The sequence below is a fragment of the Carcharodon carcharias genome, chromosome 4 (genome assembly GCF_017639515.1).
Source record: "Carcharodon carcharias isolate sCarCar2 chromosome 4, sCarCar2.pri, whole genome shotgun sequence".
In the NCBI taxonomy this organism is placed as follows: Eukaryota; Metazoa; Chordata; class Chondrichthyes; order Lamniformes; family Lamnidae; genus Carcharodon; species Carcharodon carcharias.
Genome location: NC_054470.1, coordinates 24,080,526 through 24,105,873, shown reverse-complemented (window position 1 = coordinate 24,105,873; position 25,348 = coordinate 24,080,526). Strand labels below are relative to the sequence as shown.

General features: G+C 41.9%; 1 protein-coding gene across 11 annotated transcripts in view; it reads left to right on the top strand.

Annotated features, from left to right (window-relative positions):
* Positions 1-25,348, top strand: part of LOC121277224 (protein prune homolog 2-like) — a 496,270-nt gene that overhangs the window by 427,165 nt on the left and 43,757 nt on the right. For all 11 annotated transcript variants that reach the window (XM_041186396.1, XM_041186394.1, XM_041186398.1 and 8 more), the window contains one exon: positions 15,973-16,075. In XM_041186396.1, the coding sequence (XP_041042330.1) occupies positions 15,973-16,075 (103 nt within the window). The remainder of the gene's footprint in view (positions 1-15,972; positions 16,076-25,348) is intronic.

Below are 25,348 nucleotides of genomic sequence, written 5' to 3'. Positions count from 1 at the left end.
AAATCAGAAATCCACCTTACAGATAGTAGGTAGCACAATGTTACCTAGAAACAGGCATTACCATTACACCTTAGGTGTCATCTCTAGATCTAATCAATTATTGGGAAGCTACAGGTCAGTCAGTTTAACTTTGGTGGTGGGGAAACTTCTAGAAACAATAATTTAGGACAAAGTTAATAGTCACATGAACAAATGCGGGTTAATTAAGGAAAGCCAGCATGGATTTGCTAAGGGAAAATCGTATTTAACTAACTTTCTGGAGTTTTTGAAGAGGTAACAGAGAGGGCTGATAAGGGCAATGCTGCTGTTGTGTACACGGACTTCCAAAAAGTATTTGAGTGCCACACGACAGACTTGAGCAAAGTTATAGCTCATGGAATAAAAGGGACATGTAGCAACATAGATATGAAATTGGCTAACAGGAAACAGAGTAGTGATTAAGGGATTTTTTTTTAGACTGGAAGGAGATTAGTAATGGAGCTTCGCAGGGCTCGGTTTTGGGACCCTTGCCCTTCCTGATATATATTAATAACCTAGACCTTGGTGTACAGGGCACAATTTCAAAATTTGATATTTGATACAAAACTTGGAAGCATTGTGAACTGAGGACAGTGTAGAACTTCAAAAGGAATCAGACAAGTTGGTGGAATGGGTGGACAGATGGAGTTCAGTGAGGAGAAATGTGAAGCAATTCACTTTGGTAAGAAGAACAAGGAGAGACAATATTAAGTGAAAGGTACAACTCTAAAGAGGATACAGGAGCTGAGGGACCTGGGTGTATATGTGCAGAAGTCATTGAAGGTGGCAGGACATATTGAGAGCACTGGTAAAAAAGCATACAGTATCCTAGGCTTTATGAATTGTAGGGGCATTGAATGCAAGAGCAAGGAGGTAATGTTAAACTTGCTTAAGACACTAGTTCAGCTTCAGCTGGAATATTGCGTCCAGTTCTGGGCACTGCACTGCACTTTAGAAAGGATGTGAAGGCATTAGAGAGGCTGCAGAAAAGATTCATGAGAATGGATCCAGGGATGAATAACTTCAATTATAAAGATAGATTGGAGAAGTTGGAGAAGTTTCCTTGGAGAAGGGAAGGCTGAAAGAAGGTTTGATAGAGGTTTTTCAAATCATGAGGGGTCTGGACAGAGTAGATAGGGAGAAACTTTGCTTAAGATTGATTAAGATATAAAGATTGAGAATCAGAGGGCTCATTGGCAAAGTAATTGGCAAAAGAAGCAGAGGTGACACGAGGATAAACATTCTCCCACAGCGAGTGGTTAAGGCCTGGAATGCACCACATGAGAGTATGGTGGAGGCAGGTTCAATTGAAGCGTTCTATAAGGAATTAGATTGTTATCTGAAAAGGAAGTATGTGCAGGGTTATGGAGAGAGGTGGAGGAATGACTCTTGGTGAATTGTTCACTTGAAGAGCTGGTGCAGACATTGTGGGTCAAATGGCCTCCTTCTACACTGTAATAATTTTGCTATTTTGTGATAAATGTATTCCTAATTTGTGGCAATAGTAAATAGGTGTGAATTTTATATGTATATGTAAGTTTATTCAATTTTTAAAAATTTGAATGGTATATAACCTATTTGTAAAACAGATAAATTGCATACCACTTAAAATGATTAATTCCTCTTACATTGGCCCAAAGGTACATGCCATTTCTGTGATATCCTTGGCACAATAGGGTTTTCAGATTGAAAGTTTGAATGGTTTTCATTTCTACTGGTTTCTGTCTCAAGATCACTATACCATGTTTCAGCTGCTTGTTAGGGCCTCTCCTTGATATCCCAACAAAAGATTTGTTTACATTTCTTTTCAGGATGCTGGGGGTACTGACATTGTTGCTCCATCTCCAGTTGTATTAAGTTAGTTTTTTTCTTGAACCTAATTAATCCTTGTGATGGTGATGCTCTCGCATTGTGTTAAGTAGTGATTTCCAGGGCATTGACCCAATGACAATGAAGAAATGGTGATATATGCTGAACTCAGGATGAGATGTGACTAGGAAAAGAACATAGTGGAGATGGTGTGCCCATTTTGTTGTTTTTTTCTCCTCCTTGATGTTAAAAGAAAGGCTTTGTTGAAGTAACCTTGGTAAATTGCTGCATTGCATCTTGTAGGTCATTCATAATGGCAGCAACAATTTACTTATTTAGCATCTTTAGCATAATAAAACGTTCCAAGGTGCTTCACAGAAGTATTACAAAGCGAAGTATGGCACTGTGCCACATAATGAGATGTTAGGTTACATGACCAAACAAAGCTTAGTCCAAGAGGCAGGTTTCAAGGAGTGTGTTAAAGGAGGAAAGCGAGGTTAAGAGACAGAGAGATGCTGGGGGAACGTTCCAGAGTTTCTGACCCAGGCAACTGAAGGCACTGCCACCAATAGTTGAACAATTAAAATCGGGGATCCTCAAGAAGTTAGAATTCTTGCAGGGTTGTGGGGCTGAAGGAGATTACAGAAATAGTCCATGGAGGGATTTGAAAACGAGCAGCATTTTAAAATCAAGATGCGCTTGACCAGGACCCATTGTCCATCAGTGCATACAGGGGTGACACAAGAATGTGTGAATTAAGATACAAATAGTAGAGTTTTGGATAACCTCGAGTTTACAATGAATGGAATATTGAAGTCAGCTCTACTGGAATCATCCAATTTACTGGCTGCAACATTTGACCATCTACTCCTCGCGGACAAGCCAAAGACTGGTTATACCTTTTGAAAATTTTATTTCTGGACTCACTTCTAAACTGTGTGTAGGCATGCTGTGTTTTTATTATTCTTTTTCTCACATTTTAGTAACTAATAAACCCACTTTTTCTTTGACTCAAGAAAGCTTGGTTAAATTGGCTCCTTCTAAAATATGAATTCATTTGGACTAGAGAAAGGTATCCATGAGGTGTTGAATCCAAAAGCAGGGAAGTAATACTGGAACTGTATAAAACGCTGGTTAGGCCACAGCTGGAATTTTGCGTACAGTTCTGTCACCACATTACAGGGAGGACATAATTGCTCTGGAGAGAGTGCAGAGGAGATTTACAAGAATGTAGCCAGGGCTTGAAAATTGCAGCTATGAAGAAAGATTGGATAGGGTAAGGTTGTTTTCCTTAGAACAGAGGAAGCTAAGGGGTGACCTAATTCAGGTGTTCAAAATTATGAGGGGCCTAGATAGGGTCGACAGGAAAGACCTGTTTCCCCTAGCTGAGCGGTCAATTACCAGGGGGCATAAATGTAAGGTGGTAGAAGGATGAGAGGGGACATGAGGAAAAGCTTTTTCACCCGGAGGGTGGTGGACATCTGGAATTCACTGCTTGAATTGGTGGTTGAGGCTGAAACGCTGAATTCATTTAAAAGGTACCTGGATCTGCACCTGAAGTGCGGTAACCTGCAAGGTTACAGACCAGGTGCTGGAAAGTGGGATTGCAAATGAGCAGCTAACTTCTTTCTCCTCATATAGCCGGCACAGACACAATGGGCTGAATGGCCTCTTTCTGCACCATAACCTTTCTATGGTTCGGTCCTGCCTGTATATGAATATGCAGGTAGCAAGCTGGTGGTGTAGTGGTATTGTCACTGGACTAGTAATCCAGAGGCCGCTCTGGGGACCCAGGTTGGAATCCCAGCATGGCAGATGGTAGAATTTGAATTCAATAACTATCTGAAATTAAAATTCTAATGAAAACCATGAAACTATTGTCGATTATCATAAAAACCAATCTGGTTCACAAATGTTCCTTTAGGGAAGGAAATCTGCTGTCCTTACTGGTCTGGCCTACATGTGACTCCAGACCCACATTAACGTGGTTTACTCTTAAATGCCCTTTGAAATAGCCTTGCAAACCACTCAAATCACTTTTTAAAAAAAGTCTAAAAGGAATGAAAGCAGACGGACCACCTGACACTGACCTAGGCACCGGAAACAACAACAGCAAACTCTGCACTGTCAATTCTGTAATGCCTTCCTTATTATCATTTGGGTGCTAATGCCAAAATTGGGAGAGCATTCTCATAGACCAGTCAAGCAACAGCCTGACATAGTCAAACTCAGGGAATCATACCTCTCAGATATTTTCCCAGACACCACTGTCACCATCTCTGGGTATGTACTGTCCCATCGGCAAGACAGACCAGCAGAGGTGGTGGCACAGTGGTATACAGTCAGGAGGGAATTGTCCTAGGAGTCCTCAACATCGACTCTGGAACCCATGAAGTCTCATAACACCAGGTCAAACGTGGGCAAGGAAACCTCCTACTGATTACCACATACTACTCCCCTGAGCTGATAAATCAGTGCTCCTCCATGTTGAACATCACCTGGAAGAAGCACTGAGGGTGCAGAATACACTCTGTCCATCACCAAAAATGACATGATAACACCACTACTGACCGAGCTGGCTGAGTCCTGAAGGATATAGCTGCTAGATTGGGTCTGCAGCAGGTAGTGAGGGAACCAACAGGGCAAAACCATATTTGAAATCATCCTCACCAACCTGCCTGTCGCAGATGCATCTGTCCATGACAGTATCGGTAGGAGTGACCACCACACAGTCCTTGTGGAGATAAAGTCCCGTCTTGACATTGAGGATACCCTCCAGCATGTAGTGTGTCACTACCATCGTGCGACATGGGATAGGTTTCGCACCAATCTAGCAACTCAAGACTGGGCATCCAGTAGGTCATCAGCAGCAGCAGAATTGTACTCAATTACACTCTGTGACCTCATGGCCAGCATATACCCACCTCTGCCGTTACCACCAAGTCAGGGGATCAATTCTGCTTCAATGAAGAGTGAAGGAGGGCATGCCAGGAGCAGCACCAGGCATACCTAAAAATGACAGAATTACCTGGAAAAACTCAGCAGGTCTGGCAGCATCGGCGGAGAAGAAAAGAGTTGACGTTTCGAGTCCCCATGACCTTTCTTCTCCGCCGATGCTGCCAGACCTGCTGAGTTTTTCCAGGTAATTCTGTTTTTGTTTTGGATTTCCAGCATCCGCAGTTTTTTTGTTTTTATACCTAAAAATGAGATGCCTGCCTGGTTAAGCTACAACACAGGACTACTTCCATGCCAAACATCATAAGCTGCAAGCAACAGAGCTAAGCAATTCCACAACCAACAGATCAGATCTAAGCTGTGTAGTCCTGCCATGTCCAGTCAGGAATGGTGGTGGACAATTAAACAACTCACTGGAGGAGGAGGCTCCACAAATAGCCCCATCCTCAATGATGGGGGAACCCAGCACATCAGTGCAAAAGAAGAGGCTGAAGTGTTTGCAACAAAAGTGCTGAGTGGATGATCCATCTCGGCCTCCGCAAAAGTCTTCATGATCCCATATGTCAGTCTCCAGCCAATTTGATTCACTCTGCGTGATATCAAGAAATGGCTCAAGGCACTGGATATTGCAAAGGCTATGGGCCCTGACAATATTCTGGCAATATTACCGAAGACTTGTGCTCCAGAAGTTGACATGGCTCTAGCCAAGCTGTTCCAGTACAGCTGCAACACTGGCATCTACCCAGCAATGTGGAAAGTTGCCCAGGTATGTCTTGTACACAAAAAGCAGGACAAATCCAACACAGACAATTACCGTCCCATCAGTCTATTCTCGATGAAAGTGGTCATCATCAGTGCTATCGAGCGGTACTTGCTTAGCAAAAATCTGCTCACTGACGCTTAGTTGGGGTTCCACCAGAGCAACTCAGCTCCTGACCTCATTATAGCCTTGGTCCAAACATGGCCAAAAGAGCTGAACTCCAGAGGTGAGGTGAGAGTGACTGCCCTTGACATCAAGGCCTCATTTGATCGAGTGTGGCACCAAGGAGCTCTAGCAAAACTGGAATCAATGGGAGTCAAGGGGAAAACTCTCTGCTGGTTAGAGTCATACCTAGCACAAAGGAAGATGGTTGTGTTTGTTGGAGGGCAATCGTTTCAGTTCCAGGACACGGCTGCAGGAGTTCCTCAGGATAGTGCCCTAGGCCCAACCATCTTCAGGTGTTTCATCAATGACCTTCCTTCCATCATAAGGTCAGAAGTGGGGATATTTGCTGATAATTGCATGATATTGAGCACCATTAGCGATTCCTCAAATACTTTTGCAGCCCATGTCCAAATGCAGCAAGACCCGGACAATATCCAGACTTGGGCTGACAAGTGGCAAGTAACATTCATGCCACACAAGTGCCAGGCAATGACTATTACCAACAAGAAAGAATCTAACCATCACCCCTAGACATTCAATGACATTACCATCACTGAATCGCACACTATCAACATCCTACGGTTTACCATTGACCATAAACTAAACTGGACTAGCCATATAAATACTGTGGCTATAAGAGCAGATCAGAGGCTAGGAATCCTGCAGCAAGTAACTCACTCTTGACTCCCCAAAGGCTGTCCACCATCTACAAGGCACAAGACGAGTGTGAAGTAGCCTCCATTTGCTTGGATGAGTGCAGCTCCAACAACACTCAAGAAGCTTGACACCATCCTGGACAAAGCAGCATGCTTGATTGGCACACCATCCACAAACATCAAGTCCCTCTTCCACCAACGCACAGTGGCAGCATTGTGTACCATCTACAAGACGCATTGCAGGTACTCACCAAGTTTGTTTAGACAGCACCTTCCAAACCCATTTGCACTACCATCTAGAAGGGCAAGGACAGCAGACACATGGGAACACCACCACCTGGAATTTCCCTCCAAGCTACTCGCCATCCTGACTTGGAAATATATTGCCGTTCCTTCAGTCACTTGGTCAGAATCCTGGAACTCCCTTTCTGACAGCACTGTGGGTGTACCTCCACCACATGGACAACTGCAGTTCAAAAAGGCAGCTCACCACCACCTTCTCAAGGGCTATTAGGGGTGGGCAATAAACGCTGGCCCAGCCAGTGACACCCACATTCCATGAATGAATGAATTAAAAAATATCCATGCTGCATATTCCTGATAGTCTCCTCCCCTCTGCGGTATCAAAGGAAACAAATATTAGTCAGCATCAGCCTCCAAAGGTCCTATCACTGACAAGTTATTGACAGAAAATGTGGGTTCAAGGGCTTTGTTCCAGTGTTGGCAACTGTTTGCCCCTGAAATCCTGGCCAGCGCATGGTGCATTTAAAGGTGCTCTTTCCAGATCCCATTCCCCCTTTACATGACCAACTGCTATGAGATTGCTTTGGCCTGACACTTGGATGTGCAGCTTCATGTCCTAGTAAGGAGAATTATTTGACGGGGGGGTGGGGTTTGCTGTGAACCTGTGAATTCGTCTCTGCTGTGAACCTGCCAGCACCACGATTCTAACACACATCTGCAGCTCATCCAGCTGCCCAATTGCTCTGGAGTTCGTTATTGCTCTGGGGAATTTCCATGCTGCAAACATGGGCTAAATATGAGGAGGTCGATTAGTGCCGCTTTTCTGGATTACTCTTGCATGACTGCGCATCATTGTTTCATTTTCTTGATTCACTGCATTGTCGTGTCCTAACAGCTGTACATTCCTCCTCATTTTGGAATGCACAGTTCAGTTGAGTGCCCCTCTAATGCCACCCCCTCCCCTTCAACCAGTGCATGCACCTGCCCTCCAATCCGCCCGCAGAACCCTCCCCAACAGTTTCTCCTCATTTTAGTTTTGCACTGCGCCATCGCTGCAGGTTGGAAGATGGTGGTGTACAACTCTCAGCGCCAGACCAGCTTGGGCCTTCCCTGTGTGAGTGTGGAACCCCTCCCATCGTCCTGGAGGAGCTTAATGTGCAGGTTTCTATCTGTCAAAGACCTCTTAATCTTCCCCCTATATTCCTTGATCCCACGGTGATTGTGATGGATATCAGTTTGTTAAGCCCGGAACATTTTATTGTGGACCTCACCCCTCCCCATCTTGAAATCTTGAGGTCATTTACACAGTTATACACATAGCCCCCCCCCCCCACACCAACACCTTTGGATACCCCCACAATACCTTCTCCCCATTTGTAGGTTGCAGATGCCTCCCTGATTGTGTGCCATCTGAGGCCTAGTACGATGCCAGAAACCCCACAGACCGAGGGGCATGATGTTTCGACCTGTGCACAACATGTTGGGCACAACTGAGACTGGACTGAGACTAGGATCGTTTTTGCAAGCTCAACAATGTAAACTGAAGAGCTTCTTCACTAAGCACCCCTCCCATTCTGGCCCCAAGTGGTTATGTCAGTCTGTAGCGTACTCTCGCCCCATCCTGTTGTTGAGGACACTAACCGTCTGCACCCACCCCCGGCCCAGTTCATGTGTCTGAGTGCAACCTTCCCCACTCTGACCCTCCATTGGAGAGCCCTTTCTCTGCAGCCCTTTCCCATCCTGCAGGCCAGTTTCTCCCCTTCCCAGTGGAATCCTAGCCTTTCAGCCCCTTCCCCAGTGGAAGCCTTGCCCTGCAACTCCTTCCCTTACCTCAGGCCAGTTTCTCCCCTTTCCCAGTTGAGACCTAACCCTGCAGCCCATCAAAAAACACCCCCACCTCACCGCTGGTCTGGTAGGTAGAAAACTGCTGGTGACAACCCCCTGAAAGCGATGTGCTGCTGCCTGTGAAGCCTGATGTTGAGTACCACAAGTGCTGTGCGATGCAAGTTAGGTGAATGAACCTCGAAGTCACGAGCAAAGTGCAGGTCACCAGAAGCATGTTACTTATATACCATTGTGAAACACGTTGTTCTAATTGCACGCTGCGTGCCCTAATGATCCAGCGTGGGAGACGATTCTGGTAAGGAGTCCTTATAATGTTCCCAATGTACCACAATGGGCAACGCGGCCCACCATTGAAGGCTGCAGCACACAATCAAGACCTGGTTTTACGACACTGGCTCTTTTGGCCTTCTCGCAATATTTTCCACTCCCACTCACCATGATGTGTGCCACGAACGGGAGCAGAAAATCCCAGCCTTAGGAAGTGAAACAGGACAAGCGGATGAAATAGCAGTGGGTCACCATTTTGGAGATAGTGACCATAAGACAATTAGATTTAGCATCATTATGGAAAAGGACAAAGATAGGAGTAAAAGTTCTAAATTGGGGGAAGACAAATTTTACAGAGCTGAGAATTGATCTGGTGATAGTGGACTGAATAAAGTTACTTGAAGAGAAATCTGTGTCAAATCAGTGGAAGGCATTCAAAAGCAAGATTCTATGGGCACAGTGTAGACTGTTATGATGCACCAGACGATGTGTGCCAGGTGGATGAAATCCACAAGGGAAATTTGATCGCGCTATCACAATGGCTTTGCGATTTGTATTTATTTCAAGATGCATGCAATTGATTCGGAAGTAATGGGCAGAATTTTGCCCTTGGTGGGCGGGCGGGCCCCACTGGCTCGGCGGTGGGCGGACAACTGAACTCTGTCGCTGAAATGGGGCCTACCGCCATTTTGAGTGGGCGGGCCAATTAAGGCCCACCCAGCGACCTGCCCGACAGGAATCGCTAGGTGCGTGGGTGGTAGGGACTCCCCATCTGTCCAAGTGCGCTCTTGCGTGCATGCGCGCTAAAGAGTGCACATCTTGAGACCAAGTGCTTTCTCAGGGAGATTACTGACAGGTAAAAAAAACCCACCAAAAATAGAGAAATATTAAATTTATTAACACATCCCCTTCATGTGACAATGTCACACAAGATGGGACATGTTAATAAGAAACACATTAACTTTATGAAACTTTTTAAAAACGGACATGAAACCTCATCCTGCCAGTGGATGAAGTTTCATGTATTATCAGAAGCCCACCGGGGCTCCTGGCCTCCCCGCCAGCCTGAAGCTTGGACAGGCAGGGTCTTTATCAATCTTAATTAGCCTGTCAATGGCCTCAATTGGCCATTGACAGGTCGGCAGGCGGACAGCTGATTTCGCTGTCCGCCCGCCTTCCTGAAAATTTAAAGGGACCGGGATGACTTCGGGGGTTCCTCCCAAAGTCATCTCGTGTCATTTTCCCATCGGTGAGTGGGCCCCGCCCCCAAATCGCCGACGGAAAAATCCTGGCCAATAAGTCCAACAAGACTTTTAGAGATTTTTTCTTAAAATTGAGATTAAAATATTTATTAACAAAAGAAAAGATTTCAGGCACATATATAGGACTAGAAATTACTTCTATAATAACTCCTAAAATTCCTAATTAACCTGACTCCCAGTTACACCCCTTTAAGGCAATGGTCCAAAAATAGATTTTTAGATTTTAAACAGATCGAGCAAATTAACACAATACCTTGGACTGTGGAATTCAAAATGGCTTTCTTCAGCTTCAGTTTTGTAGAAAGCAGCCTTATGTACTAATACTGAGGCTTCATTAAGGCTATTTCCCAATGTTAAATCCCTCAATGCCTTCCTCTGACACACAGCCTCATTCTCCTTTATATATTTTTCTCTTTTTAACATGTAAATTTTATTGTTTCACAAGTCTTTGAAACTGTATCTCCCTCATAACATAAAAACTTTCATGTTGTCACTATATATTGTCAGTATTAAAAAAAAACACATTCCTTAGCTTGCTTGACTGGCTCTTCGTAAACAGACTGAGATCCCTTTGAAATCCAAATCCACCTTCATCTAACTAAAAATGCAAGTTCCTTTCACACCTTACATGCTTAGCCAGCGTCCATGATCACTCATTTGCATGTCAAGCACCTAGCTTCTTTTGATGAGTCAAAGCTGGCAGTCTATTTGATTTCAAATGTAATTAAATCGCACACAGACAGACCTAACTATACTTACCTCATAAACCTACTTCACAATAAACCAGAAAATAATTATGAAAATTATTATATTCTCATGACATAGACATGTCCCCACAAAGAAAAAGGGTGGTACTGTTAAATCTGGAGCCCTCTGGTTATCTGGAAGCATAGAGGGTAAGATAAAGCAGAAAAAGAAAACAATGACAGTCACAAAAATCTTATACTGTAGAAAGCCTAAAGGAGAATGGAAAGTACAAGGGTGAAGTAAAAAAGGAAATTAGGAAAGCAAAAAGAGGATATGAAAAAATATTGGCAGGTAAAATCAAGGAAAACCCAAAGATATTTTATCAGTACATTAAGAGCAAGAGGATAACTAAGGAAAGGGTAGAGCCTATCAGAGATGTACAAGGTAACTTATGCGTGGATGCAGAAGATATGTGCAGAGTTTTTAATGAGTACTTTGTCTCTGCCTTCACAAAGGAGAGGATGATGCAGACATTCTAGTTAATGAGGAGAAGTACGAAATATTAGATACAGTAAGCATAATGAGAGAGGAAGTACTGGAGAGACTGTCATCCTTGAAGGTGAATAAATCACCAGGGCCAGATGGATTGTAGACTAGGTTGTGAAAGGAAGTCAGGAAGGAAATAGTGGATTCTCTGAGGATCATTTTCCAATCCTCACTAGAAACAGGTGAGGTACCAGAGATTGGAGGCCTATGAACGTTGTACCATTAATTAAAAAGGATGTGATGGATAGGCCAAAAAAATTGTAGGTCGGTCAGTCAGACTTCGGGCAATTTAGTAGAATAAATTCTGAGAGACAAGATAAAATGTCACTTAGAAAAGAATGATTAATCAGAGATAGTCAGCATGGTTTTAAGGAAAGGTCATGTCTTACTAATTTAATCAATTTTTTTCTGAGGAAGTAACAAGAAGGATTGATGAGGGTAGTGCAGTGGATGCTGTCTAAATGGGTTTTAGTAAGGCATTTGACAAGGTCCCACATGGCAGACTGGTTAGAAAAGTAAAAACCCATTGGATACAAGGAAATATGGGAAGTTGGGTCCAAAATTGTCTTATCAACAAGAAACAAAGGGTAATGGTCAATGGATGTTTTTGTGAATGGAAAGCGCTTTACAGAATGGCCTCTTTGTGCCATAACTTTTCGTATGGTTCTACGAATAATGGCTCATCTTTCTCTTAATGAAGATGACTATTACCTGGCATTTACGTGGTACAAATCGCACCTGCAGCTTGTCAGGCAAGTTTGGATCTTGTCCTGATGTACATTGGTATGGACCACTCTTAATTGGAGGAAATGTGAATTGAGCTGAATGCTCTGGAATCATCACGGAACAGCACCATTCTTGCCCTTATGATGCAGGGAAAACCATCAAAACAACTGAAGATGGTTGGTCTGAGGACGCTTTTCTGAAGTCCTACGGTGCTATCCTGGGACTGTCCAATAATCACAAAGATCTTCCTTTGCATCAGGTATGATTCTAGTCATTAAAGGAATTTCTGTTTGATGCTCCACTTACCTTAGTTTTGCTCAGAATCCTTGATGCCTTAATCAATTGAAATCCACATTGCCCTCAATGGTAATTTTACACCCATCTCTTCTCTGGCATTCAGCTTTTGTTTCAAAGACTGGAAGAAAATTGTGATGTGATCTGAAGCTGTGTGATTCTTGATGAAATTTGCATCTGCAACTGGTGAGAAGTTATCACTTGATGGTACTATTAATGACTCCTCCCTTCACTTTACTGCTGATTGGAAGCAAGCTGGCAGGGCAGTATTGGCCCTGTTAGATTTACCCTGTTTTTTGTGGACCTATACCTGGGCAACTTTCCATATTGCTGCATAGGTGCCAGTTAAACTGGAATAGCTAACTGTGGTGGACAGGTCTTTAAGACAACAGCTGGCATGTTGTCATGGCCTCTTGTTTTTGTTGCATCCAGCATACTTAGCTGCTTCTAATGCACTCCTTAAAGAAGAACAGGAGCAATTGAAATCTACTTCTCGGGCTTGTTACCTATGAAATTGCCTGTTTCGTGTTGTGCTTGTGTCTAGCCTGTTCTTAGCCTTTCTAATCAACTTATTTTTCTCCCTAAGATTCTGAGCAAAGTAGATTTATCACATATGACATTTTATTCCAAGAATTTAAAATTGCCATAATTGACACCTCGTTCATACTTTCATGAATTTATAATTATTCATGATCTCTCATTCTTAGTTGTTAGAACTGCGCAAGTAACTTGATATTTTTAACTGCTTGAGCTATATATTTGCATTTTTTCATACTTATGATAAATTGAGATCAAAAACATGGAAATTTTTCAGTTGTTTGCCTTGACAGTGCAGTAATCTTTATTTCAAGCTTATTTTCATGGTCAGAATTTCTGAGAAAGTCTTATGAGACTAAGCTGATTGTTGGGACTCACTTCTTTGTAGATCCAGTTAAGCACTTCAAACATGTCAGCAAAATGGACTAGGATTAAGAAAATCCTGAAGGTTATTTCTATTGGACTAGATGCATAGAGAGCAGCCATGGGACTAAGAGGCTAAATAAGGAATATTCTAGAGAGAAACATCTTATCTCATTGCTGTTTCTGTACCAAAAATGAAATAAAATAATGGCCCAGATTTTCTTGCAACTGTAATACTGAAGTTACACACAGTAAACATGATCCAGCAATCTGATCTCACTGTCAGTAACATCCTCCTGCATGTCCAATTGGAATATGTTGCAGTGATCATGGTGGTGAATTGGAAGTGAGACATCCAGTGGCCGTTCTTTCAATTATGATACAAAAACTTTTTTATAGTTTTATTTACTGTTTCACATAAATAGGAAGTCCCTAATTCTGGCTTCCAAATTTGGTCCATGTTTAAAAGGACAGTTTTAAATGTTCATTTGATGGAGCAATAAACAAGAAAATAAAAGAAAATGAAACTGACAAAAGTTGCAGTCAGTTAAATTATAAGACATGATGTGCTTCATAAATTTCAGCTCCGAGTTGTGTGAACACCTGTGAAAACTTTTAAATGCCGTAATCTCAGAATGAAATGACGATTAACTAGACAACCTCATGCCTGTTTTATTATTATCTACCATGACTTCAGTCACTGCACCTTCATTCTGCTGCAATTCCGTCTGTTTCCTTAAAACAATGCACCGGATATTTCCATAAATGTTTTGGAATGTTGCTTTTGTTGATATTGTTTCCTTTTGGCAGTAATGTTTAAATTAGTGTCCTGCTCAATTGAATTCTGAGTATTTCTGGGAAGATATAGAAGTAGGAATAGGACTTGGCTATTGAGCCCTTTGAGGCTGTTCCATCATTCAGTTGGAACACGATTGATCTGTATTTTAACTTCATCTACCTGTCTGGGCTCTGTAACCCATAATCCCTTTATATGACAAAAATGTATCAATCTCCATTTGTAAAGCTTCAACTGATTTGTCCTTGACAGCTTTTTAGTGGAGAGAGTTCCAGATTCATTTGTGGGCAGAAGCGCTTTCTGATATCACTGCTGAACAGCTTAATTTTAAGGTTATGCCCCATCGTTCCAATCTAATTTAAATTTTAATTAAATTATATTTTTAATTAAATTTAACTAAATTTAATGAAACAGTTTAATTAATTGCATGATATCTTCATGGGACTTAACATATAACATACCATTACATTGAAATGGGACTAATTAAATGGCTCTTTCAAAGAGACAAATACACAGTCAAGATGGGCAGAATAGCTCCCTTCTGTCAATAAAATGATAATCTAAACATTTGGGGAAAGTGTCAGATATACTTGCACAGACATGTCTTTTTTCTTATGAGGGCAAATGAACAGTTCTCTATATCAATAAAGGCAAAATACTGCAGGTGCTGGAAATCTGAAATAATAACAGGAAGTGCTGAAAATATTCAGCAGGTTCGACAGCATCTGAGAGAGGGAAAAAGAGAGTTAACGTTTCAAGTCGAGTATGACTCTTCAGAACAAAAAACAGCTTTCTATTTATATACTTGGAGAAATCACACTGCTGCCAGGTCACCAACATCATTATTTTCCACTCTACCTGGCAATGACGAGAAAATAGGCATCTATTCAGGAAAGTAACTATTGTTATTGATTTTAATGGAGGTGGGATAGGGGTGGAGTGAAGCCATGAAAATTATCTTAGAAACTGTTCAGAAGAATAACACGAGAGCTGTGAAAATTGCCCCGAAAATTTAATTTTGGGCCCAGATTTTCACTGCTGGGTTGGGTGCACAGAGACGAGAGAATTCCAGGCTCTGCAAACCTTTAACGATGGTCACCCACAGCTCTGATTTTCGTTTCGGTGGGGCTGGAGCAGAAGTTGGGCCTACTGCCCCAGGGACAAGTACAGAGGTTGTTGGGTGCAAAGGTGGGTTGGGCAGAGGACCTGCCTTTGTGCTCCTGCACTTTGTTGAATTGCATTAAAAAAATGATTAAAACAAAAAAACCACCCTCAGCCCCACACACTCCCCATGCCCCAGCTATGCCTACCCATGCCACCTCATGATCCCCCCACCCAACCCCATGGCCACCTCATAACCTCCTATGCCACACATGACCTTTTACCCAGCCCTATGGCTCTTTATAATACCTATGCCAATTTAGTTCCAACTCATACCAACCCATGCCACCACCCACCACCCTTTGCCCTTACCCCCTGCATGAGCAAACCTCAGGAGTCATGCCATGCTGACATAAAATAAATGACATCACCATTTTAAGCCAAAAAAAAGTCTTAATGATAAAAAAACATTCAATACATAGAAATTCCTTCAAATGATCTCTTAAATCAAATATTTCTATTCCATCCACTGTTTTTGAAATGAACAAACCTACAGACTGATTTATTTGAAAATTTGGATTTAATTTTTTCACTATTTCCATGGTGCAGTTTCACAGCCCTATTCAGCCTATTTGAATTCCCAAATCAAGTCATTGTAAACAGAATTTCAGATTTCAGAACATGTGCACATTCATTTCTTTTTACAAGCGCATATAAAGAAATAAATTATAAAACTGAAACAATACAGATTCAGAACTCATTTAACAGTGTTTACTCTGCAATTGGTGACAGATTGGCTCTTAATGCTCTTCTGAGTGTAAGAAAGAAGCTTGAGCTGCTGTTACACTACTAGATTTCTTGTGCCCTTGCAATGCTAAAAAATTCTAGGTAATTCTGTTAGCAGTGCACAATTTTAAACAAATGCTTTCTTGTTTTTCTCAGGCTACTATAGCGACGGACTCAATGCCATCATTGTGTTTGCAGCATGTTTCCTGCCAGAGAGCAGTCGACCCGACTATAATTATATTATGGAAAATCTCTTTTTGTGAGTAGAATGTCAATATTTGCCTTAAAGTAGTTTCTGGGTTATTGAATCGATATAACTACACCCTAATTTGTAAACAGCAAACTACCTTGGACTATTAAAATCAAAGTTAACTCATTGGCTGAATAAAGTTTTCAATTCAGCTTTATAGATCAGTTATAAAACAAAACGCCCAGGGAAAAATTGGTTATTTTCCAATGCTTTTTTTATTCTAAAAGTATAGCAACATGTGGATGTCCAAAAGGTCTATATATTCTAAATCTTAGATTCTGCTTTAAAAAGTTTATAAATTGCATTTATATGCACCTTATCTTGACTCCCAGAATGTCTTAGGGCATTTCGCTTCCAAAAAAATGTTTTGGATATGTTTCCATTGTTGCCATGTGACTAAATGCACCAGTAACCAATTTATGCATAACAAATGTCCCATAATGTTATGACCAGGTGTGGAGGAGGAATGAACTGGCTCCCCTCTATTCAGCCTCCTTGGTTGGCCGCCACAAAAGTTTTTAAATTTCTTTTCTCCGTGGATGTGTTTTCCAAATCCCAAGTTTATGTTTTACTCTCTATGCGTGAACAATGAGGAGCCAATCACGAGATTTTCTCGAGTCAAAGAAAGAGCAAGTTTATTAGGTATTAAACCTGAGGGAGGAAAATAATCAAAGACACAATGTTGCACGCACACAAGTATCGGAAGTAAGGGAAGTTAGAGGCCAAATAAAAAGTCAAAATAATATACAGTTAAGTCCTTTGCTTGTCCTTGAGGCATGGATTGATGAACATTGCAGCTGTTTTAAGTTAACTGCTAAGAAGGAAAAAACATTCAGACCAATACTCTTATTTCCCAGTTTTACCAGTGTTCCATTTTAAGGTATACAAGACCAGTTCAGACCAGTGTTCTAATTTCCCAACATTTACTGTTTTTTGTTCTTCTGGGTGGTTCCTTTAAAATCCGGAAATTGAATTGAAGTCCACGGAACTGCATTTGCTGGAGACAATTTTCATTTTTTAACTCTATAATCCGTCTTCCAGAAATCCATGAGTTTCTCCTAAGGTTCTTTCCGATGGACATTCAGTATCTCTTGTGCTGGAATTTTTTAGACTGTAGAGATAGGGCTTGACTTAATTTGAGAGAGGGGTTCCTTACTGCTCCGTCAGCAGCTCTCCCAGACTCCTCTGCTTCTGCTTGGCAACTCAGTTCTTAAAAGTCTTGCTCGGTGGAATTCAATTATCAGGTCGGCTGTAGTCATTGTTGTAGAACAGGTAATCACATTTTGATGTTTCATCTCAAATTTTTGACATGTTTCAAGATGGTATAAACCAACATGAGATGTGGTTCTTTCATCCTCCAGAGGGGGTTTGAGTGTCTGTTGGTTGTATATCCCGGCTGGCTAGCAGTTCCCCATTGGCTTTTTAGGATTACAGTTGATTGAAGGTTAGCACTTTGCATTTTTGGGTTGGATTGTGTTGGGTTTTGATGTCTGTAGATTACCTGAAATGTCTGTTTTCTCTTCACACTTCCTTTTGCTTGTGAGACAGGGTGGGGTGGATTGGTTTGATGGCAGGTGGCAGCCTTGTTTGCTTTTCTTACCTTCACCTTGGAAGGTGGCCTCACATTTTTAAAGCAGTTTGTGTGTCTCATTTCAAGTTACAGAATTTCAGTTGAAGGTTTTTGAAAAATAATTTTTCAAAAGGTAAAGTGCTGTGATTTCATGACAATAAATAGAAAGTCAGTTGAAGGAGCAATTAATCAGGTATTGGGTGAGGGATGAATATTTGCCAAAACAGTAGATAAACTCTCTGCTCCTCTTCAAAAAGTACCATGGGATATTTCATGTCCATCTGAAGAGTCAGAAAGGGTTTCAATTTAATAGTCTAGATTCTAACTCATGTATCAACCCCTGTTTAGAAATATAGACTAATGTCTCATCTGAAGGGCAGTAACTCTGAAAAACAGTAGTCCCTCATTAATGTACTATGTGCTCAAGATTAATTGTTCAAGTCATGACCTGCGCCTTGAACCCATGAACTGCTGACAGAGCTAACAATGTCACAGCTGAGCCAAACTGACATTTCTGAGTCTGATCCAAAATTCAGCTTTTCAGACAATCACAGCACAATGTCTGACCAAAAACAGAAAATGCTGGAAACTCTCAGCAGGTGAGGCTGCATCTGTGGGAAGGCAAAACCATTTCAGATACATAACTTTGCCAGAACTAGAAGATATTTCAGATGAACAGATTATAGGGAGAGGGACACAGCAAAGGAAAGAGTGGGAGTAGAGAGAAAAAAAAAGATTGCATACACAAGAAAATAATGACCAAAGTGATTAGATGCAGAACAGGGAATGATTGAATGACAATGTTGATAATGTGAGACAAAAGGAAACGTGGTGAGAAAAATTAGAGAAATGAAAGGATGAACTGAGTCTTTTATTTCTCTAGGTGTTTCTCGTTGTGCCTCCTTTTGTCTTACACTATTATCAATCTGTTATTTAACCATATTCTGTTCTCCAGCCAATCATTTCACGTCATTGTTTTTGTTTTCTCGTGTGCTGTCTCCCACCCACGCCCTTGCACCTTTCCTCCTTAAAAGCTGTCCATCTTAATATCGCCCAGTTCTGATGAAGGGTTAGACCTGAAATGTTAACTTTTTTTGCATTTACATAGATTTACACAATAAAATCTTATAGATAATATGAGTAAAAGACAACGAGTAAAAGACAAACTGTTATAAGAAAAACTGAACTGCAGCCAAAGGCAACTGGGGATGAGCAACAGATATTTGCCAGCGCTGTTCACATCCAGTGAAAGAAGAAAACAAAATTTAAAATATTCAATTTCACAAATTGTGTTTGTGTCCATGACTGGTAGATTGATTAAAATCATAAGATAAGTGAATAATAGTTTGTAATATGAAAGACGTCACAAAAGTACAAACAGAATTAAGAGCATGAATTTTTTTCAGCATCACTTGCTTCTTGATTCAGATTTCCAGCATTTGCGGTATTTTGTTTTTTTTTTAATTGCAGAAGTCTGAGTATTGACTTGGTTATGTTTGTAACACAAACACATCAATGATTGATGTGTGAAGATATGTCAAACCAAAAAGAGCTATCAACAGTTAAGCGCCCAGGTCCAACGTAGCTTAGATGTGCCCAGGAAAATAAGCCTGTGTTGTGATAAGAGTTAAAGAAGGATTATCGCCTAATCTCCAGTTTTTGGTTGCAGGGAAAGAGCCCAAAGATCCAACCACTGCTATTGTTAGTACGATGACCAATGCAAGCTTTCCAGGATACGTTTTTGAAGCCGGTGTTCTAGTCATTTATATTTTTTTTTGGTGAAGATTTTCAGCTCACCAACGGGGAGTAAAACAATGCTACGTCAACCATTGTTATTGATTGTCTACTAGTTTATTGATAATTTGGAATTGGAATTGCCTTGTTTGTGTGAATATTCTTGATTAAGGAAAAATTGAGTTCAGGTGATCCATGCTCCTTTCATAATGGATGTTGTAGCTGTTGAAGAAGTCTTTTCTATTAATCTAGGCTTGGAATTCACTTTTTGGTGATTAAAAAAAAAAATGAGTTTATCTTTTCAGTAAGATATAAAATGTAGTTGCAAATGGTATGGATCATGATAATTATAATTCCCTGAAGTATTAATTATTCCCAGACATCTGCAAGGTAAATGTGAACTACTTCCATTCATAATTAGTCTAAAGGACGCAGCAAACCTCCCTTCCTCGGTGTATTAGATTCTTTAGTTGCTTCTTGTTTTTTCTCTCTGAATTTTCCACCTTCCCTTTTCCTCTGTTGAAGAGGCGTGGTTCCACTGGCACCAAGCTCCTTCGAACACCTCACTCAAGTGGGTGTTATTTATGTGTTAGCCTTAAAGTTAATCAGTGAAAAATGGTAAGCCTTGAGCGTCTGAATGTCTGCTACTCCCTGCCATTGGTAAGGCTGTACACCAGGTACAAGCATTTATAAAATTACTCACATGTCGAAAGTTATTTAATCATTAGTGGGAATAAGAGGAATGTACAAAATACATAATGTAGTTTTTCCCCTGTAAACTGCAAGTGTCCATTCACTGTATTGCAATTCCAAGCAACAGCGCTGACCCAATTTCTCATCTTTGAACAAGCGGTGCCAATGCTCATTGTAGCACCTCAACTACCACCTCAGCTGAGATCAGGTATTTCAGCAGAGATTGGAGATTAAACCCAGAAACTTCCTAGTCACTTTAGGACAGCTGCTCACTGGATTATGTCACGCAACCATTGGGAAGCCTATTTCAGCTTTACCTGATGTTGTCAGATTGGCTCCACAATTTAAAGTGTTATGAAAGAAAAGTTTGGAAAATGGGGTTATCATGAGTAAGCTTCTAAATTTAAGTCTAAAGCAAGACTTTCCTTAACCAGATTTAACCCTGGGAAGCAAAAGGCTGATGCAACATTAAGATCCTTCCTTATTGTTTGAAAGGGAATATCCATCTCATTTTTAAAAGCAGTTCTGTTTTCTATATTTTAGTACAGGCACAAGTTTTACTGGGGGAGAATTTTCACGTCGGTGTGAGGGGATGGGCCCCATGTCATTCAGCTCTTCCATTCGGCAGGTGTGCGCCCACCGAACTGTCAAAGGCCTGTTAAGGCCATTTAAAAACCAATTAACATTATTATCAACGCTGTCCGTTGCCCAGGCTGCCTTCACGTTTTCACAGGCGGGATGAGGTTTCACGAAGGTGTTATTAAATTAATAAAAAAAATTGCTGAATTCATAAACATGTCCCAACTCATGTGACACTGTCACATGAGGGGACATGTCTGAATGATTTTAATCTTTTTTTCAAACTTTCAATCTGAACTTAATCTCCCTGAGGCAGCTCCGTGCCCCGGAGATTTCTGCACTTAATTGGCCCGCCCACGTAAAATGGTGGTGCGCAGCCGATCGCCGACCGACTCGCAGGACAGGCAGAAGCTTTCTGCCCTTAGAATTAAACAGCAACATTTTGTCCATGCTTTAAACTATAATCTTGTCTATTAAGGCCCTCCCAGTGTGAATCAAGGCTCCCGAGGACAGCGGGATTGGGTGGGCGGCGGTGGGTCTGCAATGACTGCCGGGTCCAATGGCGACCCAGTGGCCTGTTTTAAAAAGCTGTTGCGGCCTTTCCAAGGCTGTGAATCATGGCCGGTGGGAGGGATACCCAGAGCGCTGCTGGTGAGCAGGCCAGGCAGGAGGGTAGGGCGGGGGGCACTGTGCCCCTCGTTTTTCCCGATGAATGCCTTGCTGCCCGCATTGCTTGCGACACTGGACCCTGGTGCCTGTTAAAGATACATTCCACCAACAGCCTGCAGTAGAATGCCATGATCTTTCCTTATCCATCTTCTGTAATGCTTTTCCCTGATGGGTGTATCAATATTGAGCATTTGGTCATGCACAACACTGCATATATCCAAATTAAACAACATTTGCTAGACATAAACCCTATCCACCTAAAGCAGTAAAACAGCTGCTACAGTCCTAACAGTTATACAGATTTTCGTATCATCTTCAAATTTGCAGATCATGCCCCTAAAATTAAATCCAGATCATTAATAAAAATAGTAGTAGGAAAGCTCCAAACTCTGATCCCTGTGGTATGTCACTGGTGATTGGCCTCCAAGCAGATCCACATCCATTTAGAACGACTTTTTGAAGATGGAGAAGGAAAGATTATGGCATTCTCCTGCATAGGTTTTTAAAGGTGCATGAGTATTGCTGAGAATCTATAGCTAGAGCAAACAGTTGGGGTACATTCATTGGACAATTGATTATAAGAGAAGGCATACTATTTTGTTCTTATACGTGAACCTGGCCAAACCTCACTTTGGATATTGAGCTCCTCACATGCTGAGTGATACTGAAGTTTTGTAAAGGGTGCCGAAAAGGGCCACTAAACAAATTCCTGGTATAATGAATTCTATTTATCAAAAGAGGCCAAAATAATTGGGGCTTTACATTTTAGAAAAACATAAACTTAAAGGTAACCTTGAATGAGGTTTACAACACGATGAAGGGGGTAGATTATGTTCCAGTTGATAATTTGGGTGAAATTTTATGCTTGGGTTGAGGTCCCTACCCCACCCCTCCAGCATAAAAGTCGGGGGCGAGACCACCCCGCCAACCTGTTTTCAACCCAGCTCAATATATAGCATTGATACCAGAGGCTCAAATTTGTAGAGAAATCTCGTGCGATACCTTATCAAGGGCTTTTTGGAAGCCTAAGTAGATAACTTCTATTGGGCTTCCCTCATCCAATACTTCACATAATACTTAGGTTTATAAGAAAAATTATTTTATGCAGCCATGTCGGGTGTTCCTAGTATGTCCCTCATAATATATATGTATCATCTATTATTATTACATCGAAAATAGCCCTTATAGTTCCTAATAATATATTGCATCCCTAATGATTCCTATCACTGATTTCAAACTAATAGGCCTATAGTTTGCTAGGTGTGACTTGTCACCTTTTATAAAGTTTGAACTATAGTAGCCTCTTTCCAGTCTGCAGGAAGCATCCCAGAGTTCAGTCACAATTTAAAAATGTGAGCAATGGCCTTGCACAGCAAGTGCCCCATCTTCCCATGGATCCTCAGATAGATATCTAGTCGGCTTACTCTATCTATTTTCAAGTTCTTAATTCTATCTAAAACAATATGGTCATCAAATGTAATATTACTAGTTTTATTATTAAAATCATTCAATTCTAATAATTGAAATGCCAAAGTACTCACTTAATATTTCCAGCATATCCAGTGACTCCTTTGTAACCTGACCTTTGAACATTCTCAGTGGCCCAAAACTGTCTTTCACTCTGACTCTTCATACAACTGAAAAAACTTTTCCCATTCCTTCCACGGTAGTCTAGCATTCAATTTTTCATTCGCATTTAGTTGACTTAATAGCAGTCTTCATTTTCTTCAGCTGTTCCTTGTTTTCAACTCTGTTTAGTTGTCTATGGACATCTTTTTGGAAACATCTACTTGCATCTTCTTTGACAGTCACATTGGCTTTTTTTCACCACGCTCCTTTCTTTTGACTTTGCTACACTTTTGTCCTCCAATTTTATCTTGTTCTTTAAAAATTTTCCATTTGTATTCTGCATTGATCTCATCACCATCCAGCAGCTTTAGCCAGTTTGTCAGTTCCAAATCATCAGCCATTTTAATTACATTTACTCTTCTGAAATCTGGTATTATATGTTGAAGATTTCCAGCAACTTGAAGCCATATAATGTAAACACAGGAATTGCTGGAAATACACAGCAGGTTAGCCAGCATCTGTGGAGAGAAACAAAGTTAACGGCCTGGGTTTTCACTACTGAGGCGGGTGGCTCAAGTTGGGTTATCTTCTGGCTCGTCGCATTTGCATCAGGAGAAAGGCCCCCAAGTAGAGTCATAGAGGTCTACAGCACAGAAAAAGGCTTTTCGGCCCATCGAGTCTGCGCCAGTCAAACAAGTACCTAACTATTCTAATTCCATTTTCCAGCACTAGGCCCACAGCCTTGTATGCCATATCATCGCAAGTGCACATCCAAGTACTTCTTAAGTGTTATGAGGGTTTCTGCCTCTACCACCCTTTCAGGCAGTGAGTTCCAGATTCCCACCGCCCTCTGGGGAAAAAATTCTTCCTCACATCCCCTCTAAACCTCCTGCCCCTTACCTTAAATCTATGCCCCCTGGTTATTGATCCATCCACCACCCTCATAATTTTATACACTTCAATCATGTTCCTCCTCAATCTCCTCTGCTCCAGGGAAAATAACCCCAGTCTATCCAATCGCTCCTCGTAACTAAAACTCTCCAGCCCAAGCAACATCCTGGTAAATCTCCTCTGCACTCTCTCTAGTGCAATCACATCCTTCCTATAATGCGGATTCCAGAACTGCACGCAATACACTAGCTGTGGCCTAACCAGCATTTTATACAGTTCCAGCATAACCTCCCTGTTCTTATATTCTATGGGCAGAATTTTGCCCTTGATGGGTGGGCGGGCCCCACTGACTCAGTGGCGGGCAGCTGATCACCGCTGCTGAAATGGGCCCCGCTGCCATTTTAAGTGGGTGGGCCAATTAAGGCCCGCCCAGCGGAAAGCGCTGTGCGCTTCCTGTGCAGGGTGAGGGGGGGGGAGTGGATTCCGCCATTGCCAGAGTGTGTTCTTTCGCACATGCGCGTGAAAGAGCGCACATCTCCCTGAGACTAAGTGCTGTCTCAGGGAGAGCGTTGAAAGTTTTTGAAAGTTTAAAAAAAGAAAAATAAAAAAAAATTAACACGTCCCCCTCGTGACAATGTCACACGAGATGGGACATGTTAATAAATATCACAGAAACTTGATTAAAGTTTTTTAAAACTGACATGAAACTTCATCCCGCCAGTGGATGAGGTTTCATGTATTATCAGAAGCCCGCTGGGGCTCCTGGCCTGCCTGCCAGCCTTAAGGTTGGATGGGCAGGGCGTTGATGTAACCACCCTGTCAATATCTCAATTGGCCAATGATAGGTTGGCGGGCAGACAGCTGATCGCGCTGTTCTCCCCCCCCCTCCCCCCGCCACCTTCCTGAATATTTAAATGGGGCAGGATGACGTCGGGGGTTCCGCACGATGTCAGCCCGCGTCATTTTTGAGTCGGCGAGCGAGCCCCGCTCCCAATTCGCTGATGGAAAAATTTTGCTCTATGCCTCGGATAATAACGTATGCATTCTTAACCACCTTACCTACCTGTCCTGCTATCTTAAGGGACCAGTGGGCATGCTCACCAACATCCTTCTGATCCTCAGTACTTCCCAGAGTCCTACCATTCATCGTGTCCTGATCTTTACTCTGCGAGGTGGGTGCAGAATAGAATCTGGCCTGACGTCCAGGGAAGCGGATTGTAAGTGGCCACAGGGGCAGCTGAATGCCAAGGCAGGCTGGTTAGAAGAGCCGCCCCGGTTCTCTGGGACTTTGTCCTACTGGCGGTGTAAGATTTTTGCCCTTACACCCCTCATCTCCCCAACCCCCCCCCAACCCCTCCCCATCCACCAATATGGCTCTTTGTAACATCATGCTAACTCATGCCCCCACCTATCCCCCATCCCCCTTTATTTCCCTGCCATGCCAAATCACCCAGCATCCACGCAGGACAGACCTCTGGAGCCATTTGGAGATGAAATAAAACAAAGTTCTGAAAAGCTAATACGGATTTCACTGTACAAACGTGACAGTAAAAAAAACCTCCCATTCATGAAACCCC